Below are 25,360 nucleotides of genomic sequence, written 5' to 3' on the forward strand. Positions count from 1 at the left end.
CACGAAAAAAGACACTCTAAGATGTGAGAGCAGAGATGCATCTTTCTGCTTTCAGGTTTGATGATCTGATACATCTCTCTCTCTAATGTGGGAGTTAACTGTAGTCTGTTTAATAGTCAAAAATTAGTAGGCCTACTCCAATCTAGTTCTCATATGACTTACTTTCTTTGGTGGAACACAAACTATGTGGTATGTGGTTTTGTTTCATTAATACAGTGTATACTTTTTTATTGATTTACCCCGAAAGAATGGAAGTGAAATGTGACAACATGCCCCATAGGTGGGGTACATTGTAACATGTGAGGGGCACATTGTAACATGACCAAATGACAGAATAAAATATTATCTGATCTAATAAAAAAATTTGCAAGACAAACTAAAATATTTTGTCAATAAAATACAATTATAAACTTTTTTATATAAAATGTCATTTTTTAATAATTAAAAATAAAGTAATATTTGAGTTTATCAACAAACACACCGCAAAACACAGCTATACAGCATAGTTCAAAACATAATAATAATAATTAATCATTTCTGAACAATGACTTTATTCACCTTTTCTCATGGTTTCTCAATAGAATTGATAAAGGTACAAAATAGAATAACAGAGTTCTAATAGGGGCACATTGTAACACAGCGTTACAACATGCCCCACCTGCACAACTGGGATTTAAACCCGGCTCGTGTCTTCTGTTGGTTAGATCAGCTTTAAAAACTATATAATATCATATTTGTCTCATTTTAAATAAACAAAAAAAAAAACAGCTATGAAAAATTTACTTAAGAAATGTACTTTTGCTATGGTTACTTAAATGTTCAGTGATATCTTCCAAAGATTTTTTAAATTTGGCACAATTTTTACTCTATGTAATACGATGGCAACTAGTAAATACAATAAGTTTCGTCATGCTGGCATGTATGGAAAGTTTTAAACCATGTGTGTTTCAACTAACACTGTTAGGTTGTGCCCGGCTCACCCCTACTATGGAATCAATGGGGACCAGCAACTGTTTAATTACCCACATTCTTCAAAATATCTTCTCTTGTGTTCAGCAGAATAAATAATTTCATGTAGGTTTAGAATAATGACAGCATTTTCATTTCTGGTTGGACTATCTCTGAGTTATTCACTAAAAATTGCTTTCAAATTTCATTCAATCATTGATGTTCACAATCAAATACGATGTGTAAAAGTGCCAAATGCTATTGATTTCTGCATGTTTTATATTCATAACCAACTATGATTTGCCAACTTTGAATATTAGAGAAAAATAGACTTTCATCACATTTTTTCAGTGATTTGTTCCTCACACAATTTATCAATATACCCTTCAAAAGTTTGTGGTTTTAAAATTCAAACTTTTATCTGGCAAGGATGCATTGATCTAAATTGACAGCAAATACTTTGTTGCAGATAAAATCAATTTCCAATAAATGCTGTCCTGATTAAATTTTCATCAAAAGAATCCTGAAAAAATGTATCACTGTTTCCACAAAAATATTAAATAGCACAACCATTTTCAACATTGATAATAATAAGATATATGATTACTGATAAATTAGGTGACACTAAAGACTTGAGTAATGGCTTGAGTAATGGCTCAAATTTAATACAAATTAAAATATATATTAAAATAGAAAGTTATTTTAATTGTAATATTTCACAATGGTACAGTTTTTACTGTATTTTTTTATAATTCAAGTTTTAATTGTTTTTATCTGGTACATGACAATATCATACAAAACACAGATTACAGATATATACAAATACTACATATAAGGCCAAAATATAGACAGAGTTATTGTGTCACATAAGACCAAAAATCTTCCCAAACAGGGATTCACAGGGACACATGCTCTGTTCTTATTATGTAGTTTGTAAAGCAAACATTCATACTAGGCTGTCTTTGTCATTATATTGACCCATTCTTGTAATGGGTTTTGGGAGTTTTCCAGTGTTTCAAAATGACTCTAGCCATCACAGAGACCCCCACCATGATCACTGCGAACTCTCCTCTAGAAATATTTGGCATCTGCTCCCTGTCTCCCAATAGACATCATTTTGGTGATAATGGTATTGTTGTTCCAAGCCATTTGCACAAAATGTTTAAAATTTGGTGCCATAAAGGTTGAATAAGTGGACACTCCCAGAAACAGTGAATAAAAGTACCTCTGTCCTTTTGACATTTCCAACAAACATTATTATTTGTCAGACCCATTCTATAAAGTCTAAGAGGTGTCAGATAGAACCTGTGTATGATTTTGTACTTTGTAAATTGCCCTCTAGCTTCTCTTTCGTATTAACCTGTATTTGACAAAATTCTTTTCCACTCTTCGTCCCCAATTACAGCCCCAATGTCCTTTTCCCATTTTGTCTTTAAATTTGTACAGTCGTTGCTGAGCACATGGTTGGTCGTCCTTTAGAATACAGTACAGAGGCTTTTTGTTGGGAATGAGGCAGTGTTAGGAAGTCCAAGATATGGTTTCCATCCGTGTACTTCTAATTTGTAGGTATTTCCAGAAATTTTCTTTTCCCTTTAGATTATACTTCTGTACAAGGTTATTGTAAGACATAAATACACCCTGTTCAAATAAGTCTGCCACCGAGCACAAGCCATTCATATTCCATTTCTTCCAGTACATAGGTGATTTCCCGATACAAATAGCAAAATTATGCCATAGGGAAGAGTATGGTTGTTTACATTGTGATATTTTATGCATTTTGTGAATCTTAGCCCATACCTCTCTGGAATGCCTCATGATAGAATTCGTGGTCATGTCTAAATATTGACACAAATGTTCAATAGAGCTGTGTGGCCAAGACAGAGTTTTCTCAGTAGTAACCCAATCTAATTGAGTATTATTGTTCTAATGTTTGGCCAATTTGGCCATTTCAAAAGATACCTGATAGAGCCGAGGGTCTGGTAGTCCCAACCCTCCCTTATCCTGAGAGGCACATAATTTGTTCAGCTTTATCCTGGGCCTTTTCCCATTCCATAGGAAACATTTTACCATTATATTGTATTGATTGAAAATCAGCTGTGGTGTTGTAAGTGGTAGCATCATAAGCACGTAATTAAGCTGAGGCGAGGCCATCATCTTATTAAATTATTAAATTTAGTTACCATTACCATATTTGCATTACATATTCCAGATTAGGCATAGCTTCAGACTTTGTCCAGTTAATCTTATATCCAGACACTTTAGAATAGGATTGAACTGTCTCCATTCAATGAGGTAAGGACTAATCTGGATCTTTTACCAAGGCCAAAATGTCAACGGCATATAAAAACAATGTGTTCTTTGTCCCCTCCCTGTACACCTAGAATGTTTATATTAGCCCTGATAGCAATGGCCAATGGTTCCAATGTGATGTTGAACAATAATGGCGACAGCGGGCATCCCTGTTGTGTCCCCCATGTAAGGTCAAAAAACTGGAAAATTTTACCATTGGTAATCACGCATGCCTTAGGTGTTTTGTATAATGTTTGTACCCACTTAATGAAACATGGCCCAAACCCAAAATTTGACAACGTTGTGAATAAAAAATCCCAATGAACCCGATGAAACGCCTTTTCTGCATCGAGTGAGAGGGCAACAGTTGGGTCGGGTTCTTCTCTGTTTAGCCAAATTAATTGTAGTAACCTTCTCATGTTGTCAATTGATGACCTATTCATCATAAATCCAACTTGATCAGGGTTTATAATGTTGGATAACACCTTCTCTAACTGCAACGCAAGAATTTTATCTTACAATCTACATTAATCAGGCTTATTGGTCGAAAATTTGAGGGTTCAGTGGAATCTCTATCTTTTTTTAGGAATCACAGATATAAGAGCATTGTTAAAGAAGGGGGAAGATATCCCCTAGCATATGCGTCATTATATACTTCTGTTAAAATGGGTGCAAATAATTCTATATACTGTTTATAATAATCCTGCTGATTAACCATTCAGCATAATAGAAACAGCTTTCCTGACTTCAAGTTCTTTTATTGGACAATCTAACAAATTCACCTCTTCTGAGGACATTTTAGGCATTTTGATATTGGAGAAGAAAATTGAGCAATTCTTCTGGTTTAGGATTAATATCAGTAGCGTACAATTCCTTATAAAACTGCTGTAATACATAATTTATTTTCTTTGTTGGGGTAACTATTGTATTTCCTTTCTTAGTAGCTGTTATTAAATTTCATGTATTCTTTTGCTTCAACTGTCTGGCTAGCAGTTTACCAGTGTTCTCCCTATCATCATAGAAAGTAGTTCCAAATCTAAATCTAAAATCTATCTAAATCAAATCTAAAGGGCGTATTCTACCTTTTTTTATACATTTCCTGGAGTTCAGTTTACAAAAGTTTACAAATATCTTGATACAATTGATTTGAAAAGCACTAGGAATCATTATTTTTCATAATTCTTAATTTTATCTAATTCCTGTACCAGTACTACCAGTATTAATACAAAAAAAAAAGACTGTAAATCTTCTTTTAAAGATAAACTAAAGGCCTCTTGAGATAGAAGTGAAGTGTTTCATCTCAATCTGCCCTTTTCTTTCTTTGTCACAGTTAATATCAATGCCTAACTCCACGGCAGCATGATAAGCTGATAAGGTAATAGCATTTATTTTGCAGTGCGTAACATGCTTTGTCATGGAATTCGAGATCAGAAACGTATCAATTCTGGAGTGGGAATTATGACAATGTGAACAAAAGGTGTACTCCCTCTTGCATGGATTCACCAGATGCCAAAATATCCACTAACCCATTATCTTCACTCATCATATGAATTGTTACTCTGTCTTTAGGATGTGGTTGGTCAATAAATGTACTTTTGTCTATAAAAGCATCCCAAACTTGATTAAAATCTCCGGCCTGGATTATTTGACCATCCATTTCCCCTAAAGTCTTATTTACTTCATAGAAAAAACTAGGATCTAGAAAAAAACGGTTTTGTATATAGACCTATATAGACATTGTAACCTAACAAGTATAATAACAAATTCTTTAATAGTAAACTTTGTCACGACTGAACCTTTTTTTCATAAAAGATTTACAAAAAACAAAACAAACAGAGTTAAGTAACATAAAATGCTCCCTTGAAACACAAACTGGGAGCTCTGACCAGTCTCTGGTCTTTAACCCAAAACATGAAAACAAATAAACTGTTGCATATATAACACGCAATAACAGAAAATAACTCCTACTGGTCCACAGGGCATCCCTCATGCAGTGGCGCCTCCAGAAATTTTTCATAGGGGTGGCCAGATGGGGCCACTTAAAATCTTGGGGTGGCACACCAAAACTAGAAACCATAATTTCAGAATTGTATTCTACTGGTGTAGTAAACCGGCCTGTAGAAAACTATCAGAAAGACTTAAGGAAACTCCTACTGATATACTTTGGTTTATTGTGTTATATTTAATGTTACTAATTATATAATGTGCATAGACTAATAACAGTACAGTTAACATTTTGAGTTGCACTACAATTCTGTTTTATTTTGCAATTATATTTGGCATAAGGTGTACATTTATTGCAAACAAAACAGTTACTGGGGAAAAGCAGATACTGGCAGATACAAATAAAAGCATCCTCCTCCTCATCCTCACTATTACTAAGCCTCTCTTGCTCCCCTGCCATCTCTTTCACTCCTCCTTCTGTACTTTTCTTCTTAAAATAAGAAGAGATGTCTGTGGACTTTCTCTTCATTGTCTGAAAATTGATATAACATGCACCAGCTAACGACGTTAGCTAGGTAACGTTAACTCTTGTCAAAATGTGTCAAAGACACATCAAAAAGCTGCTGTAACAGTATACTGTAAACATTTGGCACTTAAAAAGCACGTCACGACACATAATTCCCCGTCTTCTTTTACTAAAGAATATTTTTTTGACTTATTTACGGTAGTCTTCTTCGTCTTCTTACTTCTTTTGAAATTGTTGACTGACGGGCACGCGCTGACCTGTACTTTTGCTGTCTGAGCGCGCAACAGCGGCATCGGGGGAGGGGCGTGGCGGGCTGTGTGTGATCCATAGGGTGTGATCGAAGGTCTAGAGCGGCTTGCCTGCCTGGCTGTGCATTAGGGATGAAATGCATGACTGACGCTACTAAAATTTATACTGGCCATGGGGTGGCCAGTGGGGTGGCCAGGAGTCGGCCAGGGGTGGCCACGGCCACCCCTGGCCACCCCCTGATGGCGCCACTGCCCTCATGCAGCTGGTTGTCACTTTCCAGCTGCACGCTGCTCGGGTAGCACACCGTCTAAATCTCAGGACCCACTCGCGATTAATTTCCATCCAAGGTTTACTTTTATATGTCCGTAAGCATTACTGTCTTATGAGGGCATACCTTTATGTCTCATCATTGCGCAATGTGCTGATGAAACGTTCCGCTTCCTGGAAATATTTAGATGTTGTTTTGTCATCGTAAAACTGGCGAAAACATGATAAAATCCGGATCATGGACGTTTTTAAACTATTTTTTCAGCGAAATGCCAAGTACATCATGAATTGTATAGTAATTAGTGAGTGGATAGGAGCTTATCTAGCGAGCCGCCATCTTGCTTGGGGTACTCACATGCCTCTTTACTGTATTTTTGACAAATAAATGCCACTTTGATGAGCATAAGAGATTCTTAAAAAAAACATACAAAAATTGTAACAACCCCAAACTTTTGAACTATAATGTAGCTCACAAAACATATGGAATAGATTTATGGTGCCATCTATGAAACTTGACTGTGCCTGATCACTGTATGATCTCATTGTATGAGAGAAGAGAAAGAGAGAAGAGAAGCCTACATATATTTTGCAAAACAACATGAGGATGATGAAAGATTTTTTATTTTTGTGTGAACTATTCCAATGAGCCTGTCTTTTCTTTTCATATTTTCTTGTCCTAAGGAGACAAAATGAGGTTATATACACTGAGCAGATTTGTCCTTTTTTATATCTGAAGCCATTGACTGCAAGTATTAGTTACCACCACACCAGGTTCTTTCTATGTTCATGCTTCCTGTCCTCGAGCAAACATCCATCTGCCTGCGGCATCATCAACTGTCACTGTGTCCCCATACCAGCTGCGAATCCAAGCTGTGCTTTGGGCCATGATTTGTTGGGCTGTCCCTCTCAGTGAGGTCAGACTCTTCTGTAAGGTGTTTTTAGACTAAAAAGTTCACTTCTAAGATATGAGAGAATGAAAGGGAACTGAGGATAGAGTGAACTTATTAATTTATTAATGTAGACTGTCCTAGACTCTCCCTTTCACCATGTGAAAGCATGAGAAAGGAGAATGGTCAGAGTTTTCACTAGTCACAGACAGTGTGTGTGAGAGAATCAGACAGGAGTGCTATGTGTGGCTGTACCCTAGGGAATGGGGAGGATTTTTTCCACAATTCAGCTGTGAGCTGCCATCAGGGAAGGCTAGTCAACATGGTGGAAATACATTTTAAATGTCTCAGTGAAATATACATGTACAGGACACTCTTAGGATTGATCCGTCATGATTCTAAAGATGGTCACTCAGGACAGTGTAACACATCTGATGAGGTCTTCAGTTATCTGGTTCTGTTGGCCATGTTGATTATGGCTATTTTTTAAATGGACGAAATGTTAAATATACATTTTCTTTATTTATTATTTACATATAATCAATATTTATTACATTCAAAAAATACACTACAGTTCAAGGATTTGGAGTCGTATTATTTGTTAGTGTTTTTAATAGAAATCTCACTATGGCTCCATTTATTTGATTAAAAATAACTTAATATTGTGAAATAACTGTTTTGTATTTCTATATTTGCTATTTTTCTGTTTTCTATATAATTGAACGGAATTTATTCCTGTAATGGCAAAGCTTAATTTTAGTCTTTATTGTCATATAATCACCATCATTCTAATATGCTGATTTGGTGCTTTAGAATTTCCCCCCCATTATTATGAATATATAAAACAGTTGTGCTGCTTAATAATTATGTGGTAACTATGATTTTTTTTCAGGATTCTTTGATGAATGGAAAGATCAAATGAACAACATATATTTCAAATAGAATAATTTTATAACATTATAAATGTATTTACTGTCGCTTTTGATCAATGTAATGTATCCTTGGCTTGTTGAATAAAATAATTCATTTATTTAAAAAATTATAATCTTACTGACCCTAACATTTTAAACGGTAGTGTATATTTAAGAACTTTTGGATGTATAATATTTATAGTGAAAAACACTTTACAAATAAATGTTTATTTAATTACAAACTTTGTGAATATTATATAATTTATATAATATTATATACTATTTAAAATATGTGAATATTAATAAATAAATATAAATATTTTCTAGATAATATTAAATGTGTTGCTCTGCCTTTAGTAAATTGATATTATAAAACCCAAATATTTCATTTTGGAAAAAAAATGTCGTCTTAGTATTATCAGTATAAGTAGACGAAAAATGAAAATGTATTGCTGCCTTTATATTGTATAGAGGGTTTTTCTCAAGGGGATCATTATATTTGGGAGGCCTTATCAAAACGCTTGAAAACCCATTGCATAGGCTGTATATTGACATAAACTGTATCATTGGTGTATTTTCTCAACAGGATTCTGACCATAGTGGGACCAGACTTTGACTTGCGGACACTCAGGGCAGTGAGAGTCTTGCGGCCTCTCAAACTGGTGTCTGGAATTCCAAGTAAGTCATATTACAAATGAAATACACTGCAAGCTTTTGATTTTTCTCCTCTTTTTTTGTTGCAAAAATAAAGATTAATTGAGCAATTGTTGTTGTTAAACTGTTCACAGCTTACTAGTCTTTGCATTTAGTTGTCCGTTTTTGCTGCTTGCAATACATACAGTATTTCCTCTGTGTGTGATAAGGTCTCCAAGTGGTTCTCAAGTCCATCATGAAAGCGATGGTTCCTCTGCTTCAGATCGGCCTTCTGCTCTTCTTTGCTATTCTCATGTTCGCCATCATTGGTCTAGACTTTTACTTGGGCAAGTTCCACCGCACCTGCTTCAGAGTCGATAACGGTATGTGAGCTTTAGCATGCTAATGGAGCTTGTGGTTTCAGTTTATTGTGTTTATAAGCACTCATACACTCTTAAGTTGATGTAAAGAATGCTGAGATGGTTTACGGCTGACAGTAATGTTGTTCAATCAGGGGAACAGGCGGCTGACTTTCCATGTGGGCTTGATGAACCAGCCCGGACGTGTGAAAATGGCACAACTGTATGTAGGGAATACTGGACTGGTCCAAACTTCGGCATAACAAACTTTGACAACATCCTGTTTGCTGTGCTCACCGTCTTCCAGTGCATCACTATGGAAGGATGGGTTGACATCCTTTACAATGTGAGTCTACCTGTAGCTTTTTGCATGATTACTGACATAAATTATTCTTCTTTTACTGTTTTTTGACTTCACTTGTGAAAGAGACAGATGGATAATCATTTTAACAGTAGTTTCAAATTGGAATTTTGTGGCATTTAGCCCATGACTGTTAGCTCTTAGGCTATGTAAAGTTAACAATGTAGATACACTACCATTCAAAAGTTTGGGGTCGGTAAGAATTTTTTAAAAACAAAGTAACACTTTTATTCAGCAATTGATTTCTGAATAAAAACTGTCAGTAAAGACATTTATAATGTAACAAAAAGATTTAAATTTCACATAAACTTTCTACTCAAAGAATCCTGAGAAAAAAATGTATCACCGTTTCTACAAAAATATTAAGAAATAATTCAAAAATGTTTCTTGAGTGCTGAATCAGCATATTAGAATGATTTCTGAAGGATCATGTGACACTGAAGACTGGGGTAATGATGCTGAGTTCAGCTTTGCCATCAAAAGAATGGATTACATTTTAAAATATATATAAAACATTTTTTTGTAAAGTTTGTATTTCACAATATTGCTGTTTTACTGTATTATTGCTCAAATAAATGCAGCCTTGGTGAGGATGAGACATCTTTCAAAAACATTTTTTAAAAATCTTACCAACTCCAAACCACTTCCGAGAACGGTTATATAATGATTCTAAAGAAATGAGCATAACATGTTTGTAGACATTGAGAACAGTATTTTCATCTGTCAAAAGTAATATTTATTTCATGAACCAAACAGTCAAAATAGCAAAATAATACATAGTGCTCTAATTTCAGTGGCTTCTTTTAAAATAATACTGGAGCAGTAGTGATAGGTACTATGTCCAAATGCTTAAAGCTGGAGTTAAAGGGATAGTTCACCCAAAAATGATTTACTCACACTCAAGCCATCCTAGGTGTAAATGACTTTCTTCTTTCAGACGAATACAATCTGAGATATATTAAAAAAATGTTCTGGCTCTTCCAAGCTTTACAGTATAATGGCAGTGAATGGGTGTTGATATTTCAAAGCCCAAACAAGTGCATCCATCCATTATAAACGTACTCCACACGGCTTTTGGGGGTTAATAAAGGCCTTCTGAAGCGTGTGTTTGTGAAAGAAAAATATCCATATTTAAAACTTTATAAACTAAAATAACAAACTTCCGACAGATGTCTGTACGCATCGATTTATGGTAAAAGAGAAACCCCTGACCTGATTTTTCTTACACAAACGCAGCGCTTCGCTTCAGAAGGCCTTTTTTAAGCCGTGTGGAGTATGTTTATGATGGATAGATGCACTTTTTTGGGCTTCAAAATATCAACACCCATTCACTGCCATTATAAAGCTTGGAAGAGCCAGGACATTTTTTTATATAACTCCGACTGCATTTGTCTGAAAGAAGAAAGTCATATGCACCTTGGATGGCTTGAGGGTGAGTAAATCATGGGGCAATATTCATTTTTGGGTGAACTATCCCTTTAATAGCTCTACAATGCTGCAGTGATTCACGATCATTAGACTCCTACCACCCAGGCTACACACTGCTGAATTTGAACAAAGACTATAGATATACAAAGATGGTTCACTCCTATTACTTTTGAATGGGAGAAACTGCAACATGCAATATGGCGAAATGCGTCCCTCCTTTTAAGTAAAAGAGTCAATCTCTGATTGGTAAATTCATTGCATCACTGCAGCTGTTGTTAGAATGGCCGCCGAGTGAACAGACTTTCCTTGAAAGGGACTTTGATCTGAACAAAGTCATGATCCAGACATTCAGTTTCCAGTCTGGTCCACGTCCACTTCTTATTTTGACCAAGAAATGTTTGCTTAAGGCTGCAACATACTCCGCAAGAACAGAGAAAAAAGTTCTCGCGTCCAGGGCTGCGAGAACAAAATGACGTAATTTTGTTCTCGGAGCCCTGGTTTGGGAGTTCTCGCAGCTCGTTCTCGACACATCGTCAGAGCAGAACTTTTTGCTTGTGGGTGTCCGAGAAATATTGTGTGATTGGTCAAAATTTTAAAGTGAGCGGGGTTAATGCGGAGAAACGGAGATGCTCGGCACCTGCTTTTCTCGTGAAGTATGGAATGTCCTGGCCAGAACGAACTTTGTTCTTGTTCTTGCCACCTCGAGAAAACGAACAAATTTCTTTGTTCTTGCAGAGTATGTTCCAAGCTTTCGACAGGAAGAGTCCAGCTGAGTGACATCTATATGACCAGTTTGCTTTTTTAATAAGATGTTTAGTGGCGGGTAAATCTGAAATCGATGATACCACAATAAAAGCCTGATGGGAAACAAAGTAGTAGCTCTTGCAAATAATGGCACAGCAGATCCGAGAAAGGTTGTATAGTCCAATAATGTTTGTTTCTTGAACTGATCTCTGAAAACAAAGCAGAAAATACTCAAAAACATCTCACATACTTGGTTCAAAGTGCCTCAAACTATGGCATTAGGGATGGGCTTTCAGTGCTTAAGCCCCAAATATTTTTTACCTTGTTTTTCTCACTAAGTTTCCATGTTAGTCTCAATTAGAGACAAAATAGTTTAACAGCAGTCTCCTCTCAATGACGTAACAATAATACCTTACAGATGTATCAACATCTTTATTTTATTACTGTAAGTATGTAATATTTCAATGTTTAATGAAAAGATAGCAGCATCTGTGGATGTGTCTTTGAGCATTATCCTTTTGTAGCGTGTTTAGAGTTGGCGCTGTCAGTTAAGCAGTGAATTATGCTCACTTAATTTCTGATATTTCGGGGGCTCTGGTTCACTTTCCTTACACCAGCATGAATAATCTCTATGTCTGGATTTTTAATTACCTAGTGTCTTTCCTTCCTCTCACCAAGACCAAAAATATCATGATTAATCACAGTGTCCTATGAAGCTATTAGTGTTGAATTTAGCCCTGTGGTTCTGGAGGATATATAGAATCTGTGAGTGGTCTGCTATCCATCATTGTGAGAGAGAATGTGAGTGTGTTTTACAGCAAGGTAATATGAATAAAAGATCTTTAGGAAGTGTCCGAAAGGCTAATGTGGGACGTATTTGATTGAGATGTTGAGAAGAAGCTGGTCCCCATGGTGGCTTGTCTCGTTTCCTGCCATTACTTTGAAATCCTGTTGTTAAAGGCCTCTTGCTGTCTTGCTGATGGTTCTGGAAGCACAAGATTAAAGAAAAACCCTCTGACAGGAATCTGTATGTGTGGTCATTAAAGACATCCATATGGTTGCACTCATTCTCATGATTAGTGGAGGAATCCTAAAATCTGGTGGTGATTCTAGTACCCTGGGCAAGATATCACACTGTAAAAAATGTAGTTTGTGACTGTAACTGAATGTGTGTACTGGATCAAAAAAAAAACAAACAAAAAAAAAAACTGGAGCATACATAAAAGGATTAGTTTGTCAAACAAAAGGCAAGTGCTATAATATAAATTTTCATATTTTGGTTATTTATTTATTTTTCCTCATGATGATTGGCACCCTATTTTAGAAAGGTACTTCTAAAAAGCCAAGTATGTTTGACAAAATCCGCTTTGTACGTTCAGTATGCAGTTAGTTTTGTCCTCAGATGGTATGGACAGTGTATATATTGGTTAATTGAATGATAAAGCAGACATCTGGTCCTTGAAGTGGTAAGCAGCATTCAGAATGACAGGGATAAGATAGACGGATAGAAGCTAATGGTCCTGTGGTTAGCTAAGGGCTATTGCAACATGATACTGCACTAGGCTAATGGAGGAGGCTGGTCTGCTGGGGCTGTGTGTTGCCTTTTGATAGTTTAGAAGAGTAAGGGGGAATGTGCTTTTTTAATACAATTTATTGTGGGAGAGGCAAATATGGCTGAGCTGCTACCTTTTCTGTTCTTAATCTAGATAATTATTTTATTTACACTGACCTTTCATATATTTCCTCAGTTAAATGTGTTTTCCTGTGGTAGTGTGAATATGCAGAACGGCATTGAGATGAATGCTTTATTAGTTAATGGGGTTTATACATTTTTTATACAAATAACAGTAGTCAGAAATGATTTTCTTGAAGGGATAGTCCACCTCCAAAATGAAAATTCTGTCATCATACTCACCTTCATGTCATTCCAAACTCCTATTAGTATTCTTATGGCTTGACTTGATTGCATGTAAATTTATTCATGTATGCATATTATTGCATGTCAAATATGTATGTGTATATACACCGATCAGGCATAACATTATGACCGGTGAAGTGAATAACACTGATTATCTCTTCATCACGGCACCTGTTAGTGGGTTCGCTATATTAGGCAGCAAGCAAACATTTTGTCCTCAAAGTTGATGTGTTAGAAGCAGGAAAAATGGGCAAGCGTAAGGATTTGAGCGAGTTTGACAAGAGCCAAATTGTGATTGCTAGATGACTGGGTCAGAGCATCTCCAAAACTGCAGCTCTTGTGGGGTGTTCCCGGTCTGCAGTGGTCAGTATCTATCAAAAGTCTTCCAAGGAAGGAACAGTGATGAACCGGCAACAGGGTCATGGGCGGCCAAGGCTCATTGATGCACGTGGGGAGTGAAGGCTGGCCCGTGTGGTCTGATCAAACAGACAAGCTACTGTAGCTCAAATTGCTCAAGAAGTTAATGCTGGTTCTTATAGAAAGTTGTCAGAATACACAGTGCATCGCAGTTTTCTGCGTATGGGGCTGCATAGCCACAGACCAGTCAGGGTGTCCATGCTGACCCCTGTCCACGCAGAAAGCCACGTTTCTAGCATCTGTTTCTAGCAACTTCATTTTAAAAATATATCTAAATTTCAGCACATGCTTTCGATGCAAAATGCTGAACAGTTAGTTCATGCGTTCATGACCTCAAGGCTAGATTATTGTAATGCTCTACTGGGTGGTTGCCCTGCTCGCTTAATAAATAAACTGCAGCTGGTCCAAAACGCAGCAGCTCGAGTTCTTACTAGAACCAGGAAGTATGATCATATTATCCCAGTTCTGTCAACACTGCACTGGCTTCCTGTTAAACATCGTATCAATTTTAAAATCTTGCTTATTACTTACAAAGCTCTAAATGGTTTAGCTCGCCAGTACCTGAATGAGCTCTTAACACATTATACTCCATCATGTTTATTACAGTCTCAAAACTCTGACCAGTTGATAATACCTAGAATATCAAAATCATCTGCAGACGGACAATCCTTTTCTTATTTAGCACCTAAACTCTGGAACAGTTTTCCTAGCATTGTTCGGGAAACAGTCAAACTCTGTCAGTTTAAATCTAGACTAAAAACACATCTCTATACTATGGAATACACCTAGAACATTATCAATTTCTATTATTCAAATCAGTTAAATGATTGTTTTAGGCTGCATTAACTAGGTCAGCAGGAACCGGAAACACTTCCCATAACATCTGATGTACTCGTTACATCATAAAAAGAATGCCATCTACGCTAATGTTAGTCTCTCTGTTTATCCCGAGGTTTACTGTAGTCTGTCGGATCCAGATCAGATGGTGGCCCTGCGCCTAGACACGACCAACGCATCCCTGAAGTGTCAGCAGAGACCGTGCCAACTAGACTCTCCCTTGTGAAGGCCTCCTTCAGTTCCCTTCCCCTCTATACAGATAAAAACACATATGCACACATACGTATTCAAACACGCTTTTCCTATAGGCTGAACACATAATGCTTGCGTACATGCCGTCGCCATTTTAAATCAAAAACTTTTCAAAAAAGAAAATTAATTTCCTATTATCACTGTAAAGCTGCTTTGAAGCAATCTGTGTTGTAAAAAGCGCAATATAATGAAGGTGACTTGACTCTGATGCACGTGAGCATCAGAACTGAACCATGGAGCAATGGAAGAAGGTGGCCTGGTCTGATGAATGACGTTTTCTTTTACATCACGTGGATGGCCGTGTGCGTCGCTTACTTGGGGAACACAGGGCACCAGGATGCTCTATGGGAAGAAGTCAAGCCGGTGGAGGCAGTGTGATGCTTTGGGCAATGTTCTGCTGGGAAACCTTGGGTCATGCCATCCATGTGGATGTTACTTTGACATGTACCACCTACCTAAGCATTGTTGCGGAGTGCAGACCATGTACACCCTTTCATGCACTCTAAAAAAAAAAGGCTTGTAATCATAGGGGAACCTTTTTTAGTGCTATATAGCACCAATTTTGGTGCTTCAGTGGTTCTTCAGTGGTTCTTCAGAGGTGCTATATAGCACCTTAGTCAAAGAACCGGTGAAGAACCTCTGAAGAACCGCTGAAGAACCTCTGAAGAACCGCTGAAGAACCACTGAAGCACCAAAATTGGTGCTATATAGCACTAAAAAAGGTTCCCCTATGATTACGAGCCAAGAACCATTTTTTGTGCAATATAGAACCTTTTTTTTTTAGAGTGTGGAAACGGTATTTTCTGGTGGCTGTGGCCTCTTTCAGCATGATAATGCGCTCTGTCACAAAGCAAAAATGGTTCAGGAATGGATTGAGGAGCACAACAACAAGTTTGAGGTGTTGACTTGGCCTCCAAATTCCCCAGATCTCAATCCAATCGAGCATCTGTGGGATATGCTGAGCAAACAAGTCCGATCCATGGAGGCCCCTACTTGCAACTTAAAGGACTTAAAGGATCTGCTGCAACATCTTGGTGCCAGATACCATAGCACACCTTCAGGGGTCTAGTGGAGTCCATGCCTCGATGGGTCAGGACTGTTTTGGTAGCAAAAGTGGGACCAACACAATATTAGGAAGGTGGTCCTAATGTTATGCCTGATCGGTGTGTGTGTGTGTGTGTGTATATATATATATATATATATATATATATATATATATATATATATATATATATATATATATATATATATATATATATATATATATATAGGTCGCATCAATTTAAAAAAAAAAAAGGGTCGCACTTAGAAAAGTTTGAAAACCACTGCTCTAGAGTGCTCTGGTATACTCACCATATATCTCATCTCCCTGTTAACGTCTTCACCACCAGGGACAGTTCCCTGACAGCTCTTTAACCTCAGTGGAGAGAGAGAGAGAGCTCAGAAAGAATATGAAAGAATATAATGAGCACAGCACTCAAGTTAATACCGTTGCTTACCCAATAATGCAAAAATCACATCAATTCATGTTTCTGCAACATCAAATCCCTAAACAGACAATCCACTCAATCACGCACCCTTGTTTTGTTAAGCAGATATTTAATTAAAAATACTACTACTGTGCTGGTTCTTTTCAGGGACAGCAAGTTCTCATTCGTTCTTTAAGAGCAATTGTGCATGTTAACGTCGGCCGTCTCCCCTCTAATTAGGTCTCCTCACTACTGAGTCCAGGCTGAAAAGCAGGCTATATGTATCAAATCAGTGGCTTCTCTCCGGAGATCAATATGCTTCCCCTCGGTTCTTCATTTTCTCATTTCTAATAGAGCTCTGATAGGCTCCAATCAGTACGCAGCTCATTTGCAAAAGTAGCCAGAGAAATGGCGTAATATCTCTGAAATATTCAACTCAGACATCCAGTTATTTTTGGGGCATGCAATGAATTTTTCAGAACTCTCTGGTTATTTCATAACATCTTATGTTAATTTTACACACTACAGTTTTAGACCAGGGGCAAGATTCATGAAATATTCTTAAGAATAAAATTCTTTTGAACAACGATTGCTTCTTATTTTCTGACATTTTTAATAAGCAAGGAAATCTTCTTGATTTATATATTCTTAAAATATATTTATATTTTGAATTCCTAATATTCTTGAAATTATTTTTATCTGCTTTCTTAATATTTTTATTTGAAATAAAAAAGGTAAATTATTAAAAAAAGTTCCTAAAATCATTGTGAGGTTCTTGTATGTAGAAAAGGTTAATAGATGGATAAATATATAATTAAAATGTTTTTTATTTGTTGTATAGAGGGTATGCACGTCACAGTAGGCAGAGCCACTGTGGTTACACTCATTGAGTGGCAAAAAGACTGAGGGCCCTATTTTAACGATCTAAGGGCATGGTCTAAAGCGCACGGGGCACTTAGTGCATGTCCGAATCCTCTTTTGCTAGTTTAACAACGGGAAAAATGGTCGAAAAGGGTTGTCCGTGTTCTCTTAATGAGTAATGGGTGTGTTTTGGGCATAATGTGTAATAAACCAATCAGATTCTCATCTCCCATTCCCTTTAAAAGCCAGTTGCGCTTGCACCATGGCGGAATTTGTGAGCGCAAAGACTGAACAATTCTCCAGAGAGGAATTTTTTTATTTTTAATATTAAAAATGTTTGTGTGTGCTGCTGTGCATCCCTGTGTGTAATAAGCAAAGTGTACGTGTGTTGTGGACCCGAATAGGTGCATATTACTAACACGCTCTTTAAATAACACAAAAATATTGCACTCTTGACTTTAGACCAGGTTTCAGTTGGTCAATGCCGCAGTCTGTTTCAGCTGCCTCAAAATAGCAACGCGCCAACAATGCACCTGAACTCACCTCGTTTTCAGACCAGCATGCCCATGGGCACACAAATGTGCGAAATGCCTTGTGTTCTACAAAGGGGGATACTGTTGGATAGTGTTAGACAAACTCAGTTTTCCTTACAAAGCAAGATTGGATTGATAGATAGGTAGATAGGAGCACAAAGGAATTTTTTTTAAAAAGAGATTGAGTTTACACCGCAGAACTCTGTATCATCTGCCTGTTGGTAAACAGCTGAGAGATGTCCAGATAACTTAATATATATTGAAACAACCAGAATATCCATTGATGTCCTGTCACTTTATTTTCGCAAAAAAACGTTTCAAGTTAAATTTATTTGTACATAGCCCATCACAATACACATGGTTTCCAAGCACCTTATGGAAAGTCTATAATGCCTGGGTGCTTTACCATTTTTTACGTCTGAGCGATATGACGATATATAACAATGGTATAAGATCATCTGGATTTAGATTTACCTATATTGTATTTATAGTGTTGTCTAGCAGATTTACAGGTCTTGCTTTATGCATTTTCCTGGTGCCGAAATCAGGTAGGCCTACATATAAATGTCAGGAAAACCCGATACCTGACCACATGTCAATGTCCATGGACCTGGTTCTTTGTAAGGATCACTGTCAAGTCCAACTGCCTTTAATTTAAGCAAATAATCGTTTGTTTTACTCCTGTTTTTGCAGTAAGGGTTTTTCCTACATTGGACATTTTTGGGCGTTATTGTGATTTATGAGTGATGTAGTTGACTGCTGCGCTTGTGATAGGGCGCATGCTAACTGAGTGACAGAGAGAACGAGCAGAGTGCCCTCCCCCGCGCGCACTCACACTCTCACTGTCTGCAAAATAAGTAGTCTTAGCTTTCTAATATTTCACAATCCATGGCACAGACCGAATCCATGTTGCACGTGGCGCATTCCGACATTTTTTTTCCTTGAATTACCGCTGGGTGTGAATTGCGCTCAAAAAATACTGACTCTTCTCTGACCAGCTGACATAAACCATACTTTCAATAAACGGGAAACAAATTCTATCCAGTTATGAAGTGTTTTCTGTGTGTTGACAAATCTTTCGCAATGTTCTAACAGACGAGATTCGCACACAACGCGTCTGCTAATGACTCCTTTGAATCGAATCATTTTAACGACTGGTTAGAACAACTGATCTGTCCAACACTGAACTCACGAATCAGTTTAATCTTTTACTCAGAACACTTCTGAAATGAGAACACAAGTGTGCTAACCCAATTTAGCAAGAGTGGATAGTAAGAATTAGTTGATTGAATTATCCACAGTATTTCCGCTTATTTCTGTTGACAATCTGTAGTAAAATAATAAAAATAATTTCGTTTAGACTGGAGTGAGGTGAAACCAGAACAAAGTTGTTCTTAGCTAGCTGATAATTTATGAAATTGTATATGCAGAAAATTAGGCTATTTGTTCATTTTTTAATACTACATTTAATATTGATATGATTATATACCAAAACAATTATCTGTAAATAGTGTAAAAAATGAGGAACAAAAACAAACATCAAGGTATCAAAATAAGATGTTTTACCACTCAGTCCCACTTAGTATAATAAAGAGACTTTTAATTTTTCAAGTATTGCACCCCCCCAGATGTTTGTGAAACTGGCCCTAGGTTTTGACTTTGTTTGTGTGAAACTTTATTATATTTATGTCTGATTGTGTTGATTGAGTATCTCTGTAGCACTCTAAACAGTAGCATCTACCAGGTGGCCGCGTTATGCTGTACAGCCACTCAACTGACAGGGTGATCTGTGTGGTATATGGTGACCATGTTCCCTGGCATTCAGCATTGTTAGTATGATAGCCCAATTGATCAATCTACTGTTAAATGTTTAAAAATAGCCCGGCAGGGAGCAAAGATGGATCGTGTTTGGATCCACAGTACTGTGCCAAGTCCTGTCTCTTCATGTGTTTTACTGGAAGACCAGCCACCTATAAAATAAACTCTTTCATTCGCACTGCACTCAATCTCCTAGTGTGTCAGGTTGGAAGTGAAATTAATATAGTTTTTTTTTTGTGCTTTGCGGATGTCCTTTGTATATGACATGATTTAATAAGCCACACGTTTGGAAAATAAACATTTTCTTTGGTAGTTTGTAGTTTGTTGACAGCAGCCAGTGTATAGAATGTTTTACAGTCCGCTCCAATTATGAGCGGAATGACCACTGAATGACTGCACTCTTGAGCAATAGTACACGGTTTCTCTGTTTCTCTCCTCCTTAAGTGTTCTTCGGCAAACTGGCCTTTCAGTCCTTTGGGATCCCTGATGAGAGGTCTAATGACAGATGAATGTTCCTAGATCTTAGCATCCAGACCTAGGCTCTCATAGAAATAATCTGATTATCTCGGACACTAGAACTTTACATCAGTGGAAAATTAGAAGCTGGCATCCGTTTATCCTCATCCTCTTTGCTCTCCAATTCTCTGTAGACATATAACCAGCTCTGTCCCAAAACCTGGTGTTCTGCCGTACTTCTTATAGCCTACATACTAAAGCTTCTAAAGGAGCATCCTAAACACTGTCCCTCATAAATGACTGATTTAAAACAATCTACATACTATAGGCCGAAAGCCAATATCACTCCATGCTGGAGAATGGATTCAATTGATTTCAATTATTGGGTAAATAATCCATATTTACACACACTGAACTATTAAACTTTTTGATTATTTTCAGTGTTAAATGACATATACACTATACCGTTCAAAAGTTTGGGGTCAGTAAGATTTTCTTTTAAAGTCCCCCTGTGGTCAATAATTGTATCCCTTAAAACTAATCTCTGATCACCAAAATTACATTTAAACATTGGCGTGATTGGTCAATGTCAGAAACACCAGCGATTTCAAACCTTTTTTGGTTCACTGCAGTTTTAAGGAGAAATTACTGAGCAATGGTACTGACTTATGAATTTGCATATGTTTTTTCTAAAAGCATATTAAAAACACCTCAAAGACATATAAACAACTTAAAAAATTGTATTTTCACCACAGGGTGTTTTTAAAGAAATGATCTATGCTAAGCTATGCTAAAAGTGCTACCGCCAGACCCGGAGATTGGCTGAATGGTAAAACTCAACTGTTTAACTCTAGGGGAGGTGGGAATTTAGCCTATTTTCAAAAATAGTGGAGTGTTCCTTTAATGGTAAGGAATAGACATTAATAGAAACAATAATGCCACTTAAATATTAATAATAAAGCACAGTTGTTCTCTGCTAGAGACACATTTTGCTAAATTGATATGTCCCTTTAGACTCTGCTGTGTCTCATTAATGACATTGCAATTATAGGAAAGGAATCAAATCTCTCTGTTGTGGGAGTTTGACTACAGCCTCTAGGTTTATATGCTGTCTCCGAATTTATTTCAGGCCATTTTCGTTGATTTTGTTTTATTTACAGATAAATGATAAGTGTGTAAAGGATAGAGGTGCCACATTATAGCTACTAGCTATTTTGCAAATTTGTTTCATTATTCATACAGTGAACGGTGAAATAACAGTATTGTTGTGATCTTACCACATGACAAATAGTTGAAGATGTCAACAAACACAAAACAAAAAAGAAAAACAGCATAAATGCAAGCAGCAAAACAATAAATAGTAACAGCTTTATTTATTCATGCCCCAGTGCATTGCTGAGAACTCGATTACCACATTTATCACACTATTATTATCCACAGTTTACACATCTTGTTTAGAAATGCTCACATTTTTTTTTTTTATACATTGCAGTGCCTGATTTACTCACTTCGCACAATAAAGTTGTTATGCCCCAATTATTATCAGTTGCAATAAATAAATATTTATGCACATAGTATGTGAGTTGCTGACATTAAATTTATATTTCACCTAAAATGTTAAACTACATGGAATATTTGTATTTTTAAATATATATATAAAGGATTATTAGGAACACCTGTTCAATTTCTCATTAATGCAATTATCTAATCAACCAATCACATGGCAGTTGCTTTTAGGGGTGTGGTCCTGGTCAAGACAATCTCCTGAACTCCAAACTGAATGTCAGAATGGGAAAGAAAGTTGATTTAAGCAATTTTGAGCATGGCATGGTTGTTGGTGCCAGACGGGCTGGTCTGAGTATTTCACAATCTGCTCAGTTACTGGGATTTTCACGCACAACCATTTCTAGGGTTTACAAAGAATGGTGTGAAAAGGGAAAAACATCCAGTATGCGGCAGTCCTGTGGGCGAAAATGCCTTGTTGATGCTAGAGGTCAGAGGAGAATGGGCCGACTGATTCAAGCTGATAGAAGAGCAACTTTGACTGAAATAACCACTCGTTACAACCGAGGTATGCAGCAAAGCATTTGTGAAGCCACAACACGCACAACCTTGAGGCGGATGGGCTACAACAGCAGAAGACCCCACCGGGTACCACTCATCTCCACTACAAATAGGAAAAAGAGGCTACAATTTGCACAAGCTCACCAAAATTGGACAGTTGAAGACTGGAAAAATGTTGCCTGGTCTGAGGAGTCTCGATTTCTATTGAGACATTCAGATGGTAGAGTCAGAATTTGGCGTAAACAGAACGAGAACATGGATCCATCATGCCTTGTTACCACTGTGCAGGCTGGTGGTGGTCGTGGTGTAATGGTGTGGGCGATGTTTTTTTGGCACACTTTAGGCCCCTTAGTGCCAATTGGGCTTCGTTTAAATGCTACGGCCTACCTGAGCATTGTTTCTGACCATGTCCATCCCTTTATGACCACTGTGTACCCATCCTCTGATGGCTACTTCCAGCAGGATAATGCACCATGTCACAAAGCTCGAATCATTTCAAATTGATTTCTTGAACATGACAATGAGTTCACTGTACTAAAATGGCCCCCACAGTCACCAGATCTCAACCCAATAGAGCATCTTTGGGATGTGGTGGAACGGGAGCTTCGTGCCCTGGATGTGCATCCCACAAATCTCCATCAACTGCAAGATGCTATCCTATCAATATGGGCCAACATTTCTAAAGAATGCTTTCAGCACCTTGTTGAATCAATGCCACGTAGAATTAAGGCAGTTCTGAAGGCGAAAGGGGGTCAAACACAGTATTAGTATGGTGTTCCTAATAATCCTTTAGGTGAGTGTGTATATATATATATATATATATATATATATATATATATATATATATATATATATATATATAATTTTATTTATTTATTATTAATATATATATATATTTTTTATATTGTTAACAAACAAACAGAAAAAAACTCTCATAACAGGACCAATTGGTAAATTTAAAAACATACACATGTACAGTGTGCTTATTTTTTTGCTTTATCATTTAAAAAAAATAATATATAATATATATATATATATATATATATTGTTGCTTTATCATAAAAAAGTAAGTAACCTGGGGCCTATATACCATGATTGCAGGGTTACATTAGTTTCAAGTTGACAAAACCAAATCAGGCTTTGTTGGTACCATGATGCTGATCATAAATTTTCTCTGCGCAAACTAACATGAAATGTATACATGGCTATCAACCTAAACCGGCTCCATGGTATAAGCCCCAGGTTGCCTTAAAATTTTGAGTTCATTGAAATGAAAAGTACAAAGAAAGAGATTGGTTTAATCAACAGAAACTCAGACTATTATATCTGAGGTGATTTGATCAAAGAAAAAAAGATAACAAATCATGCAAATCCATTTTCAACCATTAAAGGGATAATTAACCCAAAATAAATATACAATATAATGAATAGTGAACATAAAGATATTTTGTGAATTTTTTTTTTAGTCCACACAATGGAAGTCAGTTGTAATCACAACTGTTTAGTTGCCAACATTCTTCAAAATATGTATTTTTTTGTTGTACCGTAGAAAAAAGCGTGAGTAAATGATAGAATTTTCATTTTTGGGTGAACGATCCCAAGATTTGTGTATTGTTTGTCATTTTAAGAGCAGATGTATTCACACCTCATAAAATGTGGTAGTTGGATTGGAAGCACTGGATAATTGGCCCAGGTTAAATTGCTTAACCATTATACTGTCTCTCATGTCTGGTCAGCAGATGCTGTTGTCATTACTGTGGTAATCTGTATTCAGCATTCCTCCGATCACTGTATCACCCGAGGGTTGGACCTGTGATCCAATGGCTACATAAAACATCTAACCCTCCAGAACACTGAGACAATGTCAAGCCTTTCGGCTACCGAACACAAATCCATTTAGTATGTCACAGCAATTTTCAGGCTTTAGAGGAAGTGTAGGCGATTCAACATTGTTCCATGCGCCCTCAGAATGAGATAAAGCTGTTTCAGTGGGATCTCCTTTTTTCCCCCAGTGTCAGATGGCTTTCATCTTCCATTCATTTTAAACCACAAGGATGGCAATATCTGGCAACCTACCCTGCGCTAAGAGTCTGTTCATTTTAAAACAAAAATGTTTTGCTTAAGAGATACTATTGTGCTGTCATCTTTCATTCAGATGCATGAAACAGTAACCGATATAGACTTTAGCAGTAATAAATAAATTGTGATTAAGAAAAAGTCAGTCAGACAAATTCCCTACAGCACTGTAATAAATTTAATACTCAGAGGAGTGGAGATGCAGGAGTGGAATTTGGCTCTGACTGCTTTACTGCTCGTGCCAAAAATGCAATTTTAAAGCTAAATCAAGAGAGATAAAGGGACAGAGGTAGGCACGACGAGCTGGTTGCCGTAGAAACAGCTGTGTAAAAGAGTAGAGGGGGTTTGAGGATCTGTACGTGTGTGCTGAATCAGCATTCTCCTTGATCCCCTAACAATTACAAGACATTATGTTAGAGCTATTTGCAAATAAATGACCACTAGGAGAAATCTTGTCTTTGCATGCCTCATAAAAGCTGTGAATGGCCCAGTGTTGTATATGCTGCATAGTGAAACTCGGTCAGTGTCACTCACTAGTCTAGAAGGGTTTTCTTCACAGAGCGATGACCAGTAGATTGCTTTTTATGTCCTTTTTTACCCTGAAAAAGACCATGGGATCTCACCAAAAAGCAATTATCCAAACAATAAAAAGGATTACGGCTGTGGGTGTGTTATCATGAAATGTGTTAAAGAGATTATTACAGAGGTTGTTAGTGAAGGATTTCAAGGCAGGGAGAAGTCTGTGGAGATTTTTATGTGTTCTCGCACTGATGTTTAATTCTCTCTGTACCTGTGCTCCTTCTCAGTTTCTACTTTCATAACTTGTGTCTCATTGCAGGCCAACGATGCTTCAGGGAACACCTGGAACTGGCTCTACTTCATCCCACTCATCATCATTGGCTCTTTCTTCATGCTCAACTTGGTTCTGGGTGTGCTGTCAGGGTGAGTCTGAAATCAGAGTCATCACATTAGTCCCAACTATGTGGGAATTCTCTGGAATTTAACCTCATTATCTTAAAATGTACTTAGAATTTCTTGAAAAGAAACAACTGGCCTGACATTATAATCATTAGTGATGAAATGGTGGAAAGGGACATTTTTATTTATTTTTTA

At 37.0% G+C, this 25,360-nt stretch overlaps 1 protein-coding gene across 1 annotated transcript in view; it reads left to right on the plus strand.

Moving 5' to 3' along the window:
- cacna1ba (calcium channel, voltage-dependent, N type, alpha 1B subunit, a) overlaps positions 1-25,360 on the plus strand; it is a gene marked incomplete at both ends in the record, with an annotated part of 146,297 nt that overhangs the window by 31,635 nt on the left and 89,302 nt on the right. Inside the window, 4 exons of the mRNA XM_079816016.1 lie at positions 8,608-8,699; positions 8,885-9,037; positions 9,169-9,359; positions 25,086-25,189. Of these exons, the coding sequence (XP_079672142.1) occupies positions 8,608-8,699; positions 8,885-9,037; positions 9,169-9,359; positions 25,086-25,189 (540 nt within the window). The remainder of the gene's footprint in view (positions 1-8,607; positions 8,700-8,884; positions 9,038-9,168; positions 9,360-25,085; positions 25,190-25,360) is intronic.

Source organism: Gobio gobio (assembly GCF_949357685.1).
Source record: "Gobio gobio genome assembly, chromosome: 4".
Lineage (NCBI taxonomy): Eukaryota > Metazoa > Chordata > Actinopteri > Cypriniformes > Gobionidae > Gobio > Gobio gobio.